The sequence below is a fragment of the Onychostruthus taczanowskii genome, unplaced genomic scaffold, assembly GCF_017590055.1.
Source record: "Onychostruthus taczanowskii isolate IOZ18803 unplaced genomic scaffold, ASM1759005v1 scaffold27, whole genome shotgun sequence".
In the NCBI taxonomy this organism is placed as follows: domain Eukaryota; kingdom Metazoa; phylum Chordata; class Aves; order Passeriformes; family Passeridae; genus Onychostruthus; species Onychostruthus taczanowskii.
In genome coordinates, this window is record NW_024500017.1 from 3,950,749 (window position 1) to 3,971,848 (window position 21,100).

Consider the following 21,100-nt stretch of genomic DNA (forward strand, 5'->3'; position numbering starts at 1 on the left):
CCAGGCGGGGCCGGGCCTGCGGGGAGCGCGCGGCGGCGGCGCGCGCAGCCTGCGTTGGTTGCGCGGTTGGCGGGCGGACGGACGGAGGGACGGACAGCGGGGCGCGCGGGAACGCCTCGCGGTGGTACCGAGGGGAAGGACTCGCTTCCTTCTGCTCCTCTGCCGGGTCTAATCTTGGACAAACCTCCCGATTTCTGTCTGGCTGCACAGGAGCCGGGCTGTGCTGCAGTGAAATCTCTCGTTCTGCCAAAAATGCAGTAAAAATATACAAAGTGCGCTAAACTAAGTAAAATGAAAAAACATTGCAAAAACGGGCCCAATATGGAAGTCACTGCCCAGCTCTGAGGCAACATAAAATCATAGACGCGTTTAGGATGGAAAGGGCTTCCGAGATCTAAAATCCAATCCTTTATCCAGTACTGGCAAGTCCAGCACTAAGCCATGTCCCTGAGTGCCACACCTGCCTGTCTAAAACCCCTCCAGGGATGGTGACTCCGCCGCTTCCCTGGGCAAGCCTGTTCCGGTGCCTGACCACCTTTCCTGGGAAGACATTTTTCCCACTATCCAACCTAAATCTCTGCTGGTGCAACCTGAGCCCACTTCCTCTCATCTGTGGAAACCCAGGGCACCGAGAGTATTTCTCTGTCTGCTCTGGGGTGTCCTGACCCCCAGGGAGCACTGACTTTGACCCTCATTCATGGAGAAAGTTTCCTAGACTTCAAGATAGACTAAAATCCACAAAAGTGTGAAATAGATTATAGAGAGTAGTGTATCATTCAGTGAGAAATTTAAGTTTTGGGATTTTTAGTTGTGGATAGAAGCAAGATAGAGAACACAAGGTGGTGTCCTGAGTTTCTTCTTCATGCTTCTTCTTCATAGGTTTAAGTAGCATTTTGTAATTAGGTAAAAAAGTCCACATTGCAGACTCTTTAAAATCAGTTATTAAATTAAAAGAAAAATAATCTAGGTGTCAGTTCTTAATTAGATAGCTTAGACCTTGTAACAAGAGATTGTTAGCCATTTTGTGCCTTCTAATGAAAAGCTGCCGAACTCACACTACTGAGACTGTTTTGCTAATAACAAATAATAAACACTTGAGTCCGAACATGAACTACCGTCTCAAGTGCCTTCAATCCAAACCCAAAGAAGCCAACGGCTAAGACCCCCACACTCATCCTGTTACTTTTCAGCTGGGATAATTCCTGGCTGGCTGCAGCCTCCTTTCAGGGAATGGTCGCGAGCAATAAGGTCTCCCCTGAGCCTCCTTTTCTCCAGGCTAAACACCCCCAGCTCCCTCAGCTGCTCCTCATCAGACTCGTGCTCCAGACCCTTCCCCAGCTCTGTTGCCCTTCCCTGGACACACTGCAGCCCCTCAATGTCCTTCTTGTAGTGAGGGGCCCAGAACTGGACACAGCTCTCGAGGTGTGGCCTCACCAGTGCTGAGTACAGGGGGCAATCCCTGCCCTGGTCCTGCTGGCCACACTGTGTCTGATCCAGGCCAGGATGCCATTGGCCTTCCTGGCCACCTGGGCACACACTGGCTCTTGTTCAGTCCCTCTTGACCAGCATCCCTTTTCCACCTGACAGCTTTCCAACCTCGCTGTCCCAAGCCTGGAGGTGTGCCACTCTCAAAGTTTTTCCTTGACACCAAAGCATGACAGCAAGTGTAGAGAGAGGGAGGTTGAGTGTGCAAGCCACCACAGTGGAGCCTGACAGTGGGTGGGAAAGCACTGCTGAGGTGGCTGCCGTGCACTAGTGTCACTCACCCCAGGTCCTTCTGTCCCTCTGGGGACACTCTGACCGAGGGCAGCTACTTGCAGGCTCTCATCCATGCATGACCCCTTAGGAAAGGGCTTGCACAGCCTCCACACAGAGGTTTGTCTCCCTGTGACTCAGGGCTCAGCTCAGGCTCTTGCTGTGGCCTGATGTGGCTACATCTGCCAGAGGAAGCCGTGAGGAAGTGCTTGAGCTAAAGCCATGACACAAATGAGTGGAAGCTACATATATTATATATATATATATATATATATAAATTATATATATGTTGGAACTGAAATGTAAGTGCTTGTGCCGTCTGCCATCTTTCTCTGTCTGTCCCTCATTTACCCTTGGAAGTTGCTGTTTAAGGTCAAGCAGATTTGGCATGTAAATTTCCTGGAATTTTGGTAGAAATCAGTGGCTGGATGATATATTAAAACCCCTGCTTGGGGGAATGCAGCTCTGATCCATTCTAAGAGGCAGAAGCCAACTGGCCTATCACCAAACACATGGACATAAATCTATAGAGATGTCTCATTTCTCAGGAAACAGCTGGTATTATGCATCTGTTTTCACTGAGATTGCTTTAGAGCTGTGACCTGACAAAAACAGGTTTGTCTAGGAACTCATGAAGTTGGTTTCTTGAAACATGGATGAATCATTCAATGAATTTGAATTGCAGAGAAAATGAGATCATGAACTATCAATGTTGCTGTCAATTTATAAGCATGGCAAGCTTATAAATGCATGCTATGGCAAGAGAGCTTGGTAAGATCCTGAAATTTTATATTGATGCTGTGGGGTTATTTATTTTTATTTATTTGCTTTGGAGTTGCTATAGCATAAATGAGTTCTGTTTTCAGTTTGAGCTGGTCTGGTGGACTGAAAACTGTCAGGGAGCAGGAGCGTGTAACATCGTGGTACAAGCAGGGGTGAAACTCACCTGCAGGAGAATGGAAGCAAGAGTAAATTCAGCCATCCTGACTTGAGGAAGCAGTAAATTCAGCTATGAGTGTGAGGTAGAAGGTGTACACCTGTCAGCATAAGGGACATGTAGACTGAACTGCCAAATAGCCTTTGCATCCTCAGCTGGGCTGGGGACAAGGCAGGAATGAAGTCAAGCCTCAAGCAAGATGAGCTTTGACATAGTTTTTCAACTGACAAGTGTTAATGGAAATTCCTGTTAATGGAATGTGTTTGAGTGAAGTTAGCAAACAAAAAAGGGATCGTTGACGATTGTTATAGTCTTGCCTTTGAAGTCCTTGGCCCTGTTTAATCTTTCCCAGAACTCAAACATCAGGGATGTGAGCCATTGAATGAATGAAGGGCATCTGTGACAAATCAAATCAAAGAAATAACTCCAAAACTCCACACTGAAACACAGAATGATGAAGCAGGAGATAACAGAGCACCGTAGCACTGTCAGGCTCTAGTCATTAGGTAGCGTGTTAGGGGGATGACTTCCCAGTGTGATTGCAATTTAAGTGCTTGGAGCTCTACAGTAAAATGTAGTTAGAAAATAGGGCTACATGAAATGGGGTGTTCAAGTGACAAAGATGTACACACTAGAAATTTACAGATGTCCTTTAAAGTACAACAGAGGTAGCTGAGGAAAAAAAATAAATAAAGCCACACTGGAAAAACTGACACAGTGCCAAAGTTGAATATAGCAACACATTATCAGCTCAGTGATAATTACACAATTTACAGTTACAGTTCTTGGAAATTATTCCACAAGAGAGGCTCATTTTGATAAAGCCTCATAAACCCTAGTTCAAGGATTTCTTTTTTCAGCTGGAAATGCCATCTGCAATATGTAAAATTAGTATGTGTGTTATGTTTTCACTCATTAAATGACAGTTTCTCATTGTCTAGAAATGCCTGCCATCGGATGTGCTCATTGTGTGTGAAGGTGACCACTGAAGCTCTAGGTGTGACTGGGGTTAGAGCTCTGAACGCTCTTTCAGCACATCACAGACTCCTGTGAGACACTGGGAGAATGACTGTCTACAACGACTGTGTTACATTTCCTTCCTAGGAAAACAAGAAAGAGAAAAGTCCAAACAGAAAATATCATTATGCTATTGAATAAATCCATGGTGCACATATCCCAAATAATGATTGTCTAGTCTGTCTTAAATATAAGAACTGGGGATATATAATGATGAAAATGAACATGAATGATGAAATACATAATGATGAAAAGAACAGAAAGTAATGGATAACATGAGAGAATGAATTTCTATGCAACACATTGAGAAACTTGGGAGATGTGGTGAAAGTCAAAATTACTGTGATTCACAGAAGAGTTATACAAGTTCATAAAGATGTTCTTGTCTCTGTTAATCACAATATTCAGGTTTTAGTCATAACTCAGGATCCTAAATAAACTCAGACCCCCTAAGCCACCAGAGCACACACTCTTCTGCTCTCCATTGGGGTTGGTTATTGAGACATACTTTGATTTTTTAAACTTTTTTTTGTAGTGAAATGTAAAATAGCAGAACAGTGGCTTGCATATTCTCTGTTGCAGACCTTGGTTCATTTGTATTACTGTACCCCAGTAAAACCGTCATACCTGATGATGTCAGCCAGAAAAGCACCACAAAGCAGGAGCTAATGAGTCAAAGACTCAAACAGAGAAAATTTCAGCCAATTAGCAGAATAACCAGATAGCTCATTGCTACCTCAGCCAAGGATGTCTTGTCAGTCTTAATAGGCCACCAGGGAGATGCAAAACACATATATTCAAATTAGGAGGAAACAAACAGCTGTAACCAAACCTAAATATTCATGTAAACCATACAATAGCTTGGAATGTTTTGGTGACATACAATTGGTTCTGGCCTGCAAATACTGGATTAGAAACATTCAACCACAAAGCTGGAAAGCATACACCAAATAGTCAGAGCTCAAACATGGTCAAGACAATTTGGAAATGACTTTGAGAATGTCACTGCACACTGTTGTGACAAGTAAGAACCCAAATGCTCAATGCTTATGAGACAACCAGCAATTAGAGGCCTGTTTATTTGCTATGTTATTTCTTTGCAGGGATGGCATGTGTAATTGCAAACAAAGGCAGAGGATCAGTCATGCAACACTGATTTGAAGATAAGGTGGGGTGAACCTGAGCAAGCTGGTACCCAGCCTACATTCAGAGCTTCTCCCAGTCTCAGCCAGTCAGCCGGGACATTCATTGCTGCACAGCATGTCCTCACAGGGTAAAAATGGTGCCATGGGTGGGGGAAGGTGCTGTGATCTTTGTTCACATTGGCATGAAAGAGCAAGCTGTTTTTTTCAATAATGTAATAATTACAGGGACCCTTTAAAATTTAGAATATATGTCAGGCAGCCATGTTTTTTCATGCATGAGTACATCATTAAAATCTTTTGCTCTCTGCACATCATTTTCTGGATAGATCTCCAGAGTGCTTCTACCACAGCAAAGCCTGTAATTCGGACCCAGATGATTTTGCTAGTTGGGAAAATTAGCAGCAATACTTTACTGCAGGCCCTAAAATTTAATCAGATAAACCACTTCCTGCTAGAGATATTTAAAATGTTGTTATTATTAATATTGAGGAGTTACATGAGATAAATGCAAACAAATGTAGGGTTTTTTTTAATACTGTGTAGAGGATTTTGTGGCTATTTTCAGTCTGCAGACCTTATTAATACTGACAACCTAAATACCAGTATGTGTCATCTGGCAAGTTATCCCATCATCTCACTTCTTAACTAGATGCTATCTGCATAGCAGTAGCCTCAGAAAGTGGGTGGTTTTTAGTTTATTATTAATTTTTAAGGCATTGCTGGGGATATATACTACAAATATATCCCAGCAAACTATATACTTACACTTTCTGTATGAATCTAAAATAAATAAATTAATTAATCAAATTAGTGTGAAAACCATAGCCATTTTATGCAAAATGTTTTTAAAAACCCAAGCAGGAAAATGCATCAAGTATTTTATTTGTAGAAAGAATACAGTGGAGGAATAGAGTGGCACAGGAAAATGACAGTGAAAAATGGCAAGATGAAAACTTAAATGAGAAGAAGCCAATATGGGAAAAGCTCATGTAACAAAGGGAGCAGAAGCCTTACATGAGAAAGAATAAAATGTAATACAAATAATACCTCACAAAAATTATGTCCAACCAATCTAATGCTGGAATGATCTGCAGAACAGATATCTGATTCTGTTAGATTCTAGGTGTTTCTCATGCTTCTGCTTGTAGGACCTTCTAGTTTCACTCTCAGTCATGATGAATAATGCAGTCTTGGGCTGTAACTGTTGAAGAATTACCATTTCACTCAATTTTGTCATTCTCAACTTTCTTCCCGATGCTGACATGTTAGATGAGCAGGCTATACCCTTCCCATCCTCCTCCCCAAGATACTTAGAAGCCCTTCTAATCCCATGCCCTTTTTAGCCCCAAACCATCAACCTGACATGAAAATGGAAAAACTCTGCAGACATCTCTGCAGGAAACGTTTTGTTCTGAAGACTTCCATCTACCCCCCTCACCAGGTACTAGGGCCTATTCCTAAAGCATCCCATGTCTATTATATTTTTTGATATTTTTCTGTGAAGATGCTAACCATCTTTATTTTTTTTCTCCTGCTGCTGAATACTTTGTTTTGTTAAGAGGACAAACATTTTTCCATTGTAATCATTGTCTAAATGAGTATCTCGATTTTTTTTTTTACAACTCTGTGAGTAATGAATAATAGTGAGTATATCAAAAGGGCTGTCAGTGTCTTGAGATGTTGAACAATTTGCCATAACGTGGTAGGCTGCAACCAGGATAGCACAAATAAATTTTCATTCACTGGATGTTTTGGCCTGTCAGATCCCCAGTCACTGTTGACTCAGAAAAGTTCACTGCCTGTACACTTAGAAGAGATTCTTGTCCTTTCACCTTCTCCTGCCTATGTGCTGGAGACTGGGTCATCAGTTCTGACACAGACCTAACCTAACAGAATTGCCTCAACCTTGGAAATTGCTTGGTAAGTGGATGATGAGACTGCTGTCATCATGAACTGCTTCAGAAGAGATCCTGTGTGAGGCATGAGGCAAAATACTTCCCTTTAAGCCCATCTTCAGAGAGGGAAATGAGCTTTCCTCCAAAATTTTATGATTTGAATGAGAGGAACATCAAAGGCAATTAAAATCTTCAAATGCTTTAACTAAAAATTCTATGCAGGTTCCATTCCTAGGGGAGTGCACACTGGAGTCTGCCAAATTGTGTTACAGAAAAAATACAGGTGTAGCTGATCCTATTCCGCAGTGGGGATGTGCAGTAAGTGGGCCTCCTGAGATGCTTCTGGGTGAGTTTTCTGTATTGACATCTTTAACAGTGGCAATTTGGAGGGCTCCTCTCCAGAGAGAGCAGTCGGTGCAGATAGGGAGGGAAGGTCTTGTCTCTTTGACAGTTGCTGTGAAGCGACTGTAATACAGGGAGAAAACTCTGAGGGACTTCACAAAGAAAATTTATTCCTTCCATCTCAACCCAGGAAGTCCCAGACAAATACTTGCAGAGTGCCTTCCTGAAAATGAATATTGAATTATCCAGTGTTTTACTGACTTTTTCATTTTTACTAGATTGGGCAGTTATTTTTGGTGTTCATTGGGGAGAGAAATTAATGATGGAGTCAAATATGTTTGTGTTTTTAATTGTGTGCAAAGATTGTCTTGTCTAAAGATGATTCCTTTTTAAAATTAGCCTAATTTAACAGTCTTTTTCTTTTGTGGAGTATCGATTCACTACAATTTTCTAATTGGCATTTTCATATTTAAATTCTTGAAAAGGCCACAGGGTGGCAGAGCGATTAAACACTGACAACAGTTCTTTCTGCGGCCATGGACCCGAGCCAGGCGGGCTGTGGAGATTATCCCAGTGGAGCGAGCCGTGCCATCCCATCGGTGTCGCGTTGCCGGTGTCCCACGGCAGCGGTGGCACTTTGTCCATGTGCCGTGATGTGCCCTGTGCCCCAGCGAGCTCTGTGAGCACAGGAGCGCCCCGCAGGCGATCCTCCGGCACGGGGTGTCTGTGTGCCCCGCAGCCTCACCTGAGCAACTACAGGCTGGGATGTGGTGGAGGACAGAGACGGTGTGAAGCCTCCCCAGCCCGTGAGGAGGCCTGTGATTCTGTGCCTCGCAGGCGCAGCTGTTCGGGCTCTGTCAAACCTTTTGCCTCTTGTGGCTGCCCCCAGAGCCACATGTCCCCTGAGACCTGCACGCTCGCACCCAGCACCCACCCCGAGCCCTGGCGGTGATGCTAGGTGTCTTAGACTGAATCTCTACTCTTAGGTGTTGTCTCCCAGAGAACAAGAAAACCAACCCATGCCTGAGTGTTCAGGGCTGATCACAACTCAGTGTCAAACCGCCAGTTCGAGCCACAGTGCTTTAAGCAAACATTTTCAATCTTGTGGCCAGAGTGCTGTAACGCAGAGGCAGCTGGGGGATGGCTTAAGAAGCTGGCTTTTACCACAGAGCTAGAAGGTGTTGTCTTCACATGTGGGAAGTGGTTTAGAAAGCGTTCCATTTCACCCCTTAGTCACACTTCCCAGCTGACTCACGCCTCCCAGTCCATGCATTAGGCTGGATATTACACAAGTCTAGGACTATGATCCGGACTAAACATGATATAGATGAAACTTGAGTTGTACAAGTTCATAATTGTCGTTGGTTAAAATGCAGAATAAAATAAAGACCAAACAAACAAACAAAATTAACTACTGAAATACATAAGAACTTCTTCAAAGATAAACCTGAGGTTTATAGATGCTTTTAGGCTTGTCATTGCTTTTAGGCTTGATCATCACATCATTTTTGTGATGATCAAAATTTGAAATAATTGGAAAATGAATATATGAAATAAGCGGAATTAGAAAATATTCCAGGTATAATGAAATAGGGGGCAGCATACATTGGGTAGTGCAAAATGCTGGTTTAACAGAGCATACTGTCAACTGGAATTATTTGGGTTACAGGTCGGATGCGAATTTCTGATCTTTTGTCTTATTGAAGCTGCTTGTTTCTATAAAATATTTACCTGCTCACTAGAGCAAGCACTAAAGCAGGTACCCATCTCTTGGTCATGCCTTAGCTGTCAGCCTGCACAGAAATCTCACTACCTCTGTCTGGCCTAGTGAGTGTTTGAATATTTAATGCAAAATGGAAAAGCTGTGTAGGGACAGGCTTAGAAAACCCCTTTCAGATTGTCTCTGTATATCTAAGGATCAAAATGCCTTTTTCTCTGCACTTCAGCTCACTATTACAACAGCTACCAGGTCAGTAACACATGAAATATAAGAATATAAACAGATATGATTTTCACTCTAATGCTGAAAAGCTGGACAGACTATGAAAAATTCCTTCTGTTATCTCACCATGGAGGCTCTTGCAGGAACTTGGATGCAATAATAGAAAAAGAGAAGTTCAACACATATCCTTGTTTTTTGGGGTTTTTGTTTGTTTGTCTCACTACTTACTAACTTTCCTGTGATTTATCACAGGACTAAAATTAGCTTGGCCAGATGTATTCTTTGAATCACACAAGCACTGATTCTTACTACCAATCCCTAGCAGACAACTTATATGGTTCAAACTTACAGCAGCAATGAATGCAATCTGTGCACTTCCATGTGTGGGAAACACTATTGTACATAGCTTGAAAAGAGGAGGGGAGACTGGACAATACCTGGTAGTTCCTATGGTGCCCCTTCTAGTGCTAAGGAAGTCAACCAGTTGAAACACAAAGACAAGGGAGCTCTCTTTGCAAATAAGCATGGGAATATAGGAAAAAACCTTCACACTCATTTTCCATGAGTGTTGCAAGAGCTACTTAGATAAAAGGTCAACTTAAAAGCCAAAAAACATTTTGTACTTGTCTTTCTCAGCAAAGAGAGTGACCTTTATAAAATTCCTTTATAAAGGAAATTTTAAATTTCATGTTTACATAATGATGTCTCTTATACAAAAGATGTTAGGGGAAAAAAACCCCACAACCATACAACAGGTTACCTACTAATGCCTTTTGTCCCTGAAGTGCTTCACCATCTTTTGCATCCATGTCATTTTCCTGTTTAAAAATCTTATCATCCCAGCAAGGGAAAGCCCATCTTTATATGGGACTCAAGAACAATGCTATAGGAGAAATGAGAAATATAGACATGAATACTTGTAATTCTTTCATGAGGATGTCTTGTGTTAAAATAAGCTTGCAGAAAATTGACTAGTGAGACTAAAGAATTAATTATCAAACTATCAGATTAATTTATCAAGTCAGAATGGAGGCCACAGATACAACAGTCTTCAAAACAGTGAAAGCAATATTCATATTTCATTATGTAAACATCTAGTGTTTCCCCACTTGGGCATTTACTAAATGAGATAAGAAAGTTTATACAACTACTAACATGTTTTCTAAACCCAGTACTCTAATACAATGTGCCTATTCATGCATGAGCTTCCACAGAGCGTTGTGACCTTGGTGGTTCAAGTGTACTGCCTTATACCTCCCTGCATGCCAGAGAGCCTCTAATGTCATCAAAAGTCCCTTGGGCTACCCCTCACACCTGTGATACCAACCCTCTAGCAGACCTATGCAGCCTTTGGGACTCTCTTGATGTCATGGAGGATGAGTTTTGAAGTGTCCCAGGGCTCCAGCTCAAAGATCTGTCCTGCTTTTGGCTGAGGAATGCCTTATTGGTGGCTAGCTATCTCCATCTCATTTAAATTCAGCCATGCTAAAGTAAAACTCAGGTATTCATATCTGAAATAGGCACCAACTTCTAAAACCGATCCCATATCTGAAAAAAAAAAATTTTTACTACTTGCCAGAGATTGTCTCAGAGGGATGCCTCTCTCTCGTGCTGTTAGGATTTCAAACTCTACACATGCTGTAGAGTTTCCACCTCTTAGAGGAGCATTTTAGTCTTCATGACCTCTCCCTTGGGAGGAAGGGTCAACACAACCTACTTTTTTCTTAGACCTTATGTTCTATAGCAGTCTGTAGATTAAAAACAAGTTGCAAACATCCCACCTGGTTATTTTGTGTGGCTTTTTACTGGCTCTTGCCTGCAACATGACCCTTCAAGGTTATGTCATTACCCTTTTCTGGGGGACAGCAGGCTTGGAGTGACTGATAGGCAATTCCCTCCTCTGAAGATAACTGTAACTGTAAGAAATTTCAGTGTGAACATGTGGAACAAATTACAAATGGGATATCAGTGTGCAAAGGCCAACATGAAATTCTATAATCATTAAATAATCCACTACAGGAATTTGTACTGGCCCGCATTTTGCAGGTTACAAAACTGCACAGGGAAGGATATGGATTTCAGGCTGCAGTTCCACCAGCGCCCTGTCACTACACTTTGTCACTGCATGAGGACAGCTTCTTCTCCCTCTTCCTCTGCTTTTGTTCCTGTTTCCAGCTGCCAGGGCCCGTTCTACCTTGCTGTCAGCTCTGGCGCTCATTGCACCCTGCAGACGTCTGCACAGCTCTGCTTACTCGCTGAACAGAAAGTTCCCCACTTTCTGTTACTCTTCTGTCTGTTTACTGAATTGAATTGCAACAAGCAGAGGACCTAGAAGTGAGATAACACAAGACACATTGCAGATTGTGTTGCCAGGGCCTGGAGGAACAGTGTATCTCCTTTTAGCAGCAGTGAATGGATGAAATCACCAAAACCCAGGTGGTAGAGCCAAGGATTTACCCAGAAATGATCTGCAATGTACATTCTCTTGAAATTGTCTTTCCTTCAGTCATGTGATAAAGCGCTTGATAAAAATTGCTGTGTACGTTCTTTGTCTTAAAGATAAGGTCAGATGAGATGGTTGTTTCAATTCTCTTTTTGTTTCCACCTCTGTGAATCTGTACTTTGTATGTTTTCAGTATGAGTGGAATTAGAGGCTGTTTGCAAGTATTAAGATTAAATGTGTGTCTTCCAAATTTACAGAAAATAATCTCAAACGGTAGTGCTTATAGTCTTAAGGTGTCCCTCTCTCTGGCCCAAATGAAACAAAGGCAGATTGTGGTTTTTCTCCCTTTGCCATTCACGGACTTCTAGTGCTCTTTGAGACCCACAAAGGTGCTCATTAAAAGGACTCTAATGGGTTGAACCAAAGGTCCATCTAGTCCTGTGTTCATCTCAGGGGCTATAAACAGATGCATAGGGAGCAGCAGTGAAAGCACATATGAAATGTCACACAAGTGCTTGCCTTTTGAGACCATTATTTTTAGAACAGAGAATTTCCTGAGCTGGATGTGACTTCTGTCTGCTTAGTAACCCCATGTAGATTTCTTTTCCAAGTGTTTTTCTCCTTAGTTCCAAGTCCATTCTTTTACATCCAGAGCCACCTTTGGTAAAAAATGCCACAATTCTACTATGGACAATGCAAACAACACCTTCTTCCCATTGTCTGCAGTCTCGTTACTACTAGGTTCACTTGATTCCTTCTTAGTTTTTCTTGTGATTCTATAATTTTGGTACTGGATCAATGACAGTATTGCAAGTACTTTAGCAGACACAATTTCCATGCACGCAGAGTATGTGCAGACAGATATAAAGGCAATGAGTAGGCAATCAAGGTATTGCATGTGTTTGCAAATGAAAACCATGGTTGGACCTCTGCAGAAGATGCCTCCTCCTGGACTTTTTTTAAAGAAAAGGGCGATTTTTTCCCCCATAAAAATGTTGACAGTGTTCATGACCTTGCAATTTATTTCCCGTCTCCAAGACAAAATATTCCTCTGCCCTCAAGAATTCTGCATCCTCTGTCGCCTGGAGACAAAGAGTTGATGTAAGCAGGGGACCAGGGTTTGAAAATAACCCCTGGGTGGCAGATAAGCGGAAATGTGGACAGCAGGAGGGCAGTAACAGTTTTTGAGGTTGAAACCCCAGATCACCAGCTTCCTTTCTGCTACCTGCCCCGCGCTGCATCTCCAAGGATCGCTGCCAAGGCGCAGCCCGCACTACCTGAGCGGGCAGCAGTCGCATCTCCTCCCGCGCAGTCGGATCGCCTTCTCCCGAGCTCACCGCTCCTCCCGGCAGCCCCGCGCTGAAGGGCGGACGGACGCGGGACTTTGCACCCGCGGGAAGGAGCCACGGGCGGGGAGCGCTGCGCTCCCCCGTGCGCCGCCGCTTTCCGCCTCCCGGGCCGGGGCAGGCGGGGAGGGCAGCGCAGCAGCCGCTCGGCTCGCAGCCCCCGCCGGGGAGCGGCCCCTTCCCGCGGGGGCAGCGCCGATCCTGCCGTGTGACAGCCGGGGGGGGCCGCTGCTGCCTCGGCGAGCCCGGCTGCGGCGCGGCGGCTGCAGCCATGTGTTTCTCCGCCTGCCAGTGACACAATAACACGGGAAGCGGCGGGAGGGATCCGAGCCTGCCGAGGGGAAAAGTGACCTGAGGCGCTCAGGTGAGCCGGAGCGGCAGGAGGTGGCTGTCGCTGCCCGCCTCCCCCGCGCAGAGCTCCGGAGCTCGGGGGCCGCCCCGGAGCTGCCGGCGGGGGCAGCGCGGCCGGGGGGCGGCGAGTCCCGGTCCCCCCTCACCCGGAGGTGCTGTGCCCGCAGGCCGGCGGCGATGGAGGAGGGCATGAGCAGCATGCAGCAGAAAGCGGCGGAGCTGGAGCACATGGCCGAGGTCCTGCTCACCGGCGAGCAGCTCCGGTAAGCGGTGCCTTCCTCCCGCTTTGCCGGGGACGCGTACCCGCGGTCAGCAGCAGCCCCGCTGACGGCGGGAGGGGGAGGTTTGGGAGGCGGAGGGCGAGGGTCTGTCCCCGCGGACTTTCTTTGCACCGGAGCACCTGCCCTGCTTCCATCGCGGCCCCGGGCTCCGGCCCCGCTTTCAGCAGCGACGAGGACGAGGGGCCGCGGCGCGCTGCGAGCCCGGGGAGGTGAAGCCCCGCACGGGGGCTTGTGCCGCGGGCACCTCTGCTGCCCTGCGGGCAACGCGAGGCGGCTGCGGAGAGGCTGCTGCGTCACTAAAGGCATCAAACGCTGCAGGAGAGCGGCGTCTTTAAAGATAAAAACCCCAAAGAAACCAGAGATAAAGTGTCTGAGCACCCCACGGAGAGCCAAGGCGAGCGCAGGGCAGCGCTCCCCGCAGCCCGGCCGGCACTGGCAGCGGCGCCGGGCACTGACCCCGCAGAGCTGCGCCTCGCTCCAAGGGACTGTTTTTATTTTGCATCAGCTGGTCCCAGCAGATGGAAGGGGATCCCTACTGTCAGTGCCAGCAGCAATTAACAGTGCTGTGTGACTGGAGTTGTGAGCAGCCCAGGAGCCTTGAACAAAAATGCTTGACTCAGTTAATTTTTAATTCTGTGGTGTATGCTGGCTATGTGTGCCAGCTCTACCTATGCAGTACAGAGGAGAAAAAGTAATTTTAATAATGTCGGTTTGGTGGTGGACCATCTTGTGATTCAGGAAGAAAAATCTCGCTATAATGTGTTACATAAGTAACTAGAAGGGGATAGTAAAAATATTTTACCAGTAGTTTTTCTTGAATTTTTAAAAACTTTTTTCTCAGATGTCAGACAACACTGAAAAGTGTTAGAAATGTTCCCTGCTTTGGCAGATACCATCATTGCTGCTAGTACAGACACTGTTACTGTTTGCCTCCACGAAGTAAGGAGAAGTGCCACTTTGTGATGCACAGCAGTGATACTCCTGTTTGTGAAGTAAATGTTATTTTGGTGGTCTGGCTGCAGTACACACGAGTGCCTCCTCCAAGTTGAGATTTTGCTTCACAGTAGCCTTTAGGGTGACAGAGTACACTGGCATAGGTCCTGCATAGTGGATTTGGTGCAGAATTGAGCACCCAAGTGTCAGATAAGAATTCTGTTGTTCCTAACTTATTTTACTAGAAGTTGAAGATTTCAGGCTAATACAAAATTTCTATAAAGATCACATTAATCTTTCTGTATACCTCATAGTTAAATATAAAAGCAAAAGTTTTGCAATCTTTCCCAAAGGAGAAACTGAGGAAATGTTATCAAATCAGGCTCCTAGAATCAGCTCATCTGTGTTGTTATCAAGAATTACATTTGTCATTTTATTTATTAAGGTATTGAAATACAGTCATCTTTTTTGGGCAAGATGATTTGCAGATACAAAATAATTATTGTCCATCGTGTGAAGTTACCTGTGGTCATTCCTTCATGAATCTATAAGAAGTGGCTTAGATCTGCTTGGACTGGGAGTTCATGAACAAGTCAGTGTGCATAATGTCTGGCTGCTGCTGAGCAGGGAGATCCACTCTTCTTCTGGCCCTTTTCCTACTACCCAGCAGTGTAGTCCCACCTCCTCTTTGTGCCTGCTCAGGTAACTTCTTGGACTTCTTGAAAACACATCTAGTGTGGTGATTTGGTGTGTAGGTTGATTTTCTGACCTGCTGACTTCCATTTGGATAGTGGTGAGCTATTGGGTCAGCTGGAACTGTATTGTGAAAATTGTCTGCTTCCCCCCAATTTTTTCTTAACTTAGTTCTGTTTCTGTGTTAGGATATTCTGTGCAAAGGATTTGTATTCTTCAGTTTTCCAGGCAGTGAAAGCCACAAATAAGTGATAGAAGACTGGCTGGCAGACAAGTTGTAGCCAACCCTGCATTTAAAGTTTCCCTTTTCCTGTCCAAGATAAGCATATAATTGTTAATGTGAAATGAAAATGTGGAGTGTTTTCAGGATCAAAGACAGTTTATATCAGCAGCCTTTGGGGCAGGCAAACAGATGATAGAAAACCAGCACACACGTGCACTCAAGGCAGCATACTGTACTCTATTCTTAGTGATGCTTACAACTGCAAGATTCCCCAGTGGGATTGATGTAGCCAGACAGGTGATTATGTGTGTATTTGGGTGAAAGTGCATGCAAGATGAGCACATAACTGGGGAGTAAAAGTGTAAAATGAAACTGTGAGCATGGTGTTACTTACACAAACCCAACCAAGTGGAGGTATTTAAAGCACTCTTGTACTAGACCAAACAGCACGTGTGTTTAAACTCAAATACTTACCAGAGCTGCTTGATTTAAATTCCTTGCAAAGTTCCTAGTGCCTGTCTCACTCTGCCTCATGCATTGCCTCACAGCTCTCATTCCCATCGGCTGTTGCATGTCCGTCCTTCTCTGGCAGGGATCTGATGCAGTGAGGGTCAAAGTTGTCTGAGCAGCACCTTGGCAAGCCTGGCTTTGCACACTGGCAGTGCCTGTGGTGGGAATGGAAGCCCTGTGCCCTCTTCCACTCCCTAGACAAGTGCACAGTGGCTGGGGGAGGGAAAGGAGTAGGACAAAGAGTTATTTCCTTCTTGTTCCTGTCTCTTGGTTGCCTGTGATATGTGTTTTGCCTTTGCAAGGTCAGGAGCCTCTGCCCTGATGTGTGCAATGTCAGCTGGCACCCAGGAACTTGGCTGCTGGCACAGGCTGTGATGTAAATCCTGGCCCATGGGTGGGGTGATTTATGGAAAAAGAAATGACAGCTGTATGTTGAGCTGTATGTTAGACAACATGGTAAATTTTTACATCCAGTAGTGTCCTTTGCCTCTATACCCATTAGCTGTCTGAGCAAATGCCTAACTCTTACTTTTGGTTAATAGAAACATATCTTTTAAAGTGAGGACTTTGAAGTTTGGGTCTTGGCAAACCTTTAAATTATTAAGCTGACAGGTGTGAAGGAAAGCTGAAGATTTCAGCAGTGTGACACACCAGCACAGACCCTTTGGCAGCTTCTGTTGCCATGCAAGAGATTCACAAGAGAGAAGCTGGGCTGGGCATGACCCGGCTGTGAGCTTTGGCACCGATGGTCCTGCAGGGACAAACTGCAGGCTCTGGCTGCCTGACAGCTCCAGCCAACCAAAATCTCAGCTCTTCCCTTTGACATCCTACAGCTGTTCAGTGGTGAGCTCTCTCTTCTCAGGAGGTTGCAACAGCACTGCCCTTAAAATATTTGAGAGGATCATGGGGCCTTCAGATTCCTCAGGACTGGGAGAGCCCTTGGAGCCTCCACCCTACTACATCTCTGCCTGCAAATCCATGCCTGGTACAGCCCTGGGGAAGTGAATGTCCCTGAGCCTCCTTGGCCTTGCTGGGAGTGCCTGAAGGAAGGTGTCACATCCATAGTCATTGATGGAAGCTTAATAACAGCACTACTGAAGTTGTTAAGAATTTTTTTCGGAAGCAGAGCAATTCCAAGCTCATTTCTCTCACGGTTGAAGGCAACAGGTTGTGCCCATTTCAGCACTATTTGGCAGAAGGATTAAAGTATTATGTCTGGGTTTGAGCACTGACTTGGATAGAGCTGATCTTGCCCTCTGGCAACCATTTTCAGTGGGCATGTTTTGATATACATTCTGGTTGCCTGTCTTCCAAGGTAAGGGTGTCTGAAATCTCCTCATCTGCTAATTGTTTCTTGATGTCAGATTGTCACCAAAATATTGTGTATCTCCCAAGAGTCCCTCATTTCTTGCAGAAAATGTGCCTAATAATTCAGGAATCCTCAGACTTCAGTTGACTGAGCAGCAATATTTAAACACCTATTATTGCCATTGTATATGGTGTGCAGTTCTCTGTAGTAGGTGTAACTTCAATGACATTTAATGTCTCTGCAGATTTTGGATCCCTCTTTATCACCAGCTTTCACAAGAAACTACATCTTTCCCTATCCACATTTCTGTTAAATAGTTGGGTAAATAAATATGTTTTATTTATACACACTTCTCTAGATGAGGAAGTGATTTTGATAGAAGAGTTTTTATAATCAGCATTGTCTTTCTTTCTACTTAGAGAAATATGAAGCATGTTTGTTAGAGATTTTTCTTTCTTTTGGAAGAGACAAAAGTTTCAATAGAAATTTATTTCCCTTTTTGTCAGAGTTGGTGTATGAATTTTGATTCACAGAGTTAAAGGTTTTACATGATAAACAGCTGTACATTTTGAAGCTGTAAGACAAAAACAGTTTCACTCATCTTCCAAAAGTTTTACTTCAGGAGCCTTATCACTTTCAGAAGCCACATTTGAGTGCATAACTTTCAGAGTCATTAACTTGTGAAGGATGGCAGCACCTACAGGTCCGTAACTGTTTTCTTATTCTAAGCAATAAACAGTCAACATTTTTTTCATGGTTGTAGGACTGAAAAATTCATTAGGCACTCTAAGGTGCAGAAAGCCTATGGCACAAAACAGTGATAGTTTCTAGAGCAATGGTGTCAAAAGACCCTTAGTGTTAATGTATTGCTGTGATACAGGATTATATAAACTGTAGAGTTACAGAATTGATTAAATGCTATTGCTGTGTTTGAAAGTGTGTTAAGACTCTGGTGTAAGACTCTAAAAGGATTTGAGATACATAATTGTCTAGAGGTCAGTTGTTCTCAAGTCACATCCCTACATGTTAAACTAACGTGTGTGCCATTTGAAGAACTGACAGATTTTCCTAAAATGAGATTTTGCAATCTGCCTAAAACAATCCAATTTTTTAATTCCTCTTCAGGGAATGATTGCTTTTCTACCCTTTGAACACTTTTCTTGCAACTTCCTTAGTTTTTAACCAGTGGTTGCATTTCCCAAGTGCTGATTGGGTTCAAAACTAATCTTGAAAAAAGTAGTTTTCAGTTGTCTCACTTGAGATGCTTACTTCCTCAGTGTGGATAGAACAGAGAGATTATATCATGAGATCTCTGTGGAACAGACTCCTCCAGAACTCTCTGTACAAATAATTTCACTTCCATCAATTTGTTTTCCAGAATCAAGCAACCAAAAAATTATCATTTTTCTCTGTGAGGTTTCACTAGAGTGATACATTGAAAGAAAAGATGTCAAAGTGAAGGTTGGTAAAGCTGCAAAATGAAGTGTTCTGAAATCAGGTTTCCCACTAACTCTACTCTATCACAACAATTGAAATTACATATTTTGTTTTACTATAAATTATTTAAAATTTTTTTAAAAAAAGTGATTCTCACATTTATATGTTCATTTTTCCTAGAGTCTTTTATTCTTCATCGTTTAATGTGTTTCAGTCTTGCCTGTTGGTACTAATTCTAATGACAAACTCCATCTGTATATATATATATAAATATATATATATATATATATATATGTATGTATGTATGGGATTCCTGGGCCAGGAATTTCAATTACTCATGTCCTTCAGTAAAATCTGGGCTATTCAACATTTCTAGAAATGAAGATGTAAGGCTTTGTTTCCTTATTTCTTTCCTTTTAGCTATGCCTTTTAGCAATTCAGTTGTTGCCCTCAGTAGCTTTCCTCAAGTGCAGCTCCAGAGATCAAGTAGTTAACAATGCATGTGCAAATAGTGATCGTTCTTTCACTGTGTACATAAGAAGGCAAATGTTGTATGAGTGGTTTGTGCTGTATATTTTATGTATTCCATTCCAGGTGGAGTGAATCATTAACTTTTGTCTCAGGTTAGCAGAGATTGGCAGGCGACTTGATGTGTATAGCATGTGCAAGAATATTTTTTATTTATTTTATGTTAGAGGAGCTGCCTATGAAGAAGTGAAAGAAATTTCTTTCAATGTTGATGGTCATGCAGGGAAGGCAGAATGAATGTGCCAAAATCAATCTAGGTTTGCATTTATTACATGAACCCTGCTTCTGTGGGAGCAGTGGCCATAGGTTGGCACCATGACAGAGAAGTCCTCCTATCACTTGTCATTATAATTTACTATTTGTGTAGTGGTAGTGCTTAGGAATTTGAGCTGTTTATCAGGTCCCAACAGGGGTAGCTGCTGTATGCCCTGAAGAAAAATAAAGCCCTTGCAACTCAAATCTTGGCTGTGGTTGGTTGTAGTGTCTTGCAGCAGTGGTGGTTCTGGGCAGTGTGGGATGGTCTGTGTGAAGCCACCAAGGTGGGATTGTTTCAGGACTGGGATTTCTGGTTTGGGAGGTCAGACCTTGAGCCCAAGAGTGGCATCCTGAAAGCACAGAGAAAAATAACTCCCAAGTGTGGAGATGCAGACAGTGTATACCGAAATAGGTAGGGGTCTCTGGGTACTCTCTTCAGGAAAGGATCTGCTCTTTTCACCCCCTAGAGTCACACCAGTAGAGACCAGACTGGAGCCAGGAGGGAGGTTAGCCAGCTTTTACTATTGGAAATCAGTGCATCTCGTTTTAATTGAGGTATCTGTAAACTCCAGTACTTTTTGAAGTGTAAAACTCACAGAATTTCAGTGCTTTTTATGATGTAGAGCTTAAGAAAGTGAAGGATAGTGTCACAGCAGAATATATCAGCCTCTTTGCAGTCCAGCTCAGTTTCTGACATAGACTTCTTTGTCCCTGTCATTGTGTCCATGCACTGTGTGCCAGCTTGGTAGTAGTTCTGGGCTTGGGGTCTGCTCTCAGAAACAGACATCACCTTCCGAGGCTCAGGGCCCTTCTAACTCTCATGCTATTTATTCTGCTTTTTATTTTCATAACCCTGGTATTGTTATTCTGTTAATTCTCTTGCTTCTACCATCCTGGCAGAGCAGACTTGTCTAAATCCTTTTGCTTACTCAAAGATACTTTTTTCCTGTGTTCAAGGCCAGTCATCTCCTCAGAATAAATTTAAGTGGGAAGAGGTTAAACTGATAAAGAGGTGGCAAAGCGGATCAAAGGCTGAGGAAGAAGCAAGAGCTAATCAGGTTTGGTTTGTGTATCTGGTCTTTGAAGAAGAACTGTGTTGAGGCTCTGAAGGTTAATAAAGACAGAAAGTGTAAAGCTTGAAGTCTCAGCAGAACTGCTGGCATTTGTTGAGGGAAGGATGCATTTCTTGTGTTTATAATGGATTGTTGGTTTTATTCTTAAACGAGATCAGAACATGTAACCATATATTTTAAACAATTTTAATACATAAACTGCTGATATTAAATGGGTGTTCTTGCCTTCTGGTTCACTGCTCTGTGTTTCCCCTCTTTTGGACTGGCTTTAGCACCTCTGGACCATCACCATATGGTGACCTGCACTGGGGGAGTGATCAGCAGAGCTTTTGGAAGGTTGGTATTTCAGTTGGGTCAGTTTTACAAACCAGTTTACCACACGACCACAAAAAAGCTTTCTCTGAAGAAGTTCAGGGGGAGAAATGGGTGCTGGCTTCCCCCATGTCACTGGAATACGCACGGTTTGAGGCTGTGGTTTACTGATAGAGCGGATCCAGCTGCAGGCTGCTACTGCCCCACTCTTATCACTTCCCTTGCACTTCGTACTGCTGTTTGTGCGGGATCAGAAGTTCGGGGAACTGAAGCAGCTGAAGCCAAATAAGAAAAATTTAACTTTCTAAACAGGTTCAGCATGAAGTCAGACCAGTGCCAACACTGGAGTGGAGGAGACAGTGGAAACACATGG

At 43.7% G+C, this 21,100-nt stretch overlaps 2 protein-coding genes across 2 annotated transcripts in view; one reads left to right on the forward strand and one right to left on the reverse strand.

Moving 5' to 3' along the window:
- Positions 1 to 10,081: 10,081 nt before the first annotated feature.
- Positions 10,082 to 13,095, reverse strand: LOC121337413 (translation initiation factor IF-2-like). The gene is made up of 2 exons (XM_041407501.1): positions 12,754 to 13,095; positions 10,082 to 11,361 (listed from the first exon to the last, which is right to left on the reverse strand). Exons 1-2 carry the CDS (start codon positions 13,093 to 13,095, stop codon positions 11,248 to 11,250), a joined length of 456 nt encoding a protein of 151 aa, XP_041263435.1. The 3' UTR covers positions 10,082 to 11,247.
- The window catches only part of DEPTOR (DEP domain containing MTOR interacting protein), a 75,666-nt gene continuing 67,591 nt past the window's right edge, over positions 13,026 to 21,100 (forward strand). Inside the window, exons 1-2 of the mRNA XM_041407500.1 lie at positions 13,026 to 13,186; positions 13,341 to 13,436. Of these exons, the coding sequence (XP_041263434.1) occupies positions 13,351 to 13,436 (86 nt within the window). The 5' untranslated portion in view covers positions 13,026 to 13,186; positions 13,341 to 13,350. The remainder of the gene's footprint in view (positions 13,187 to 13,340; positions 13,437 to 21,100) is intronic.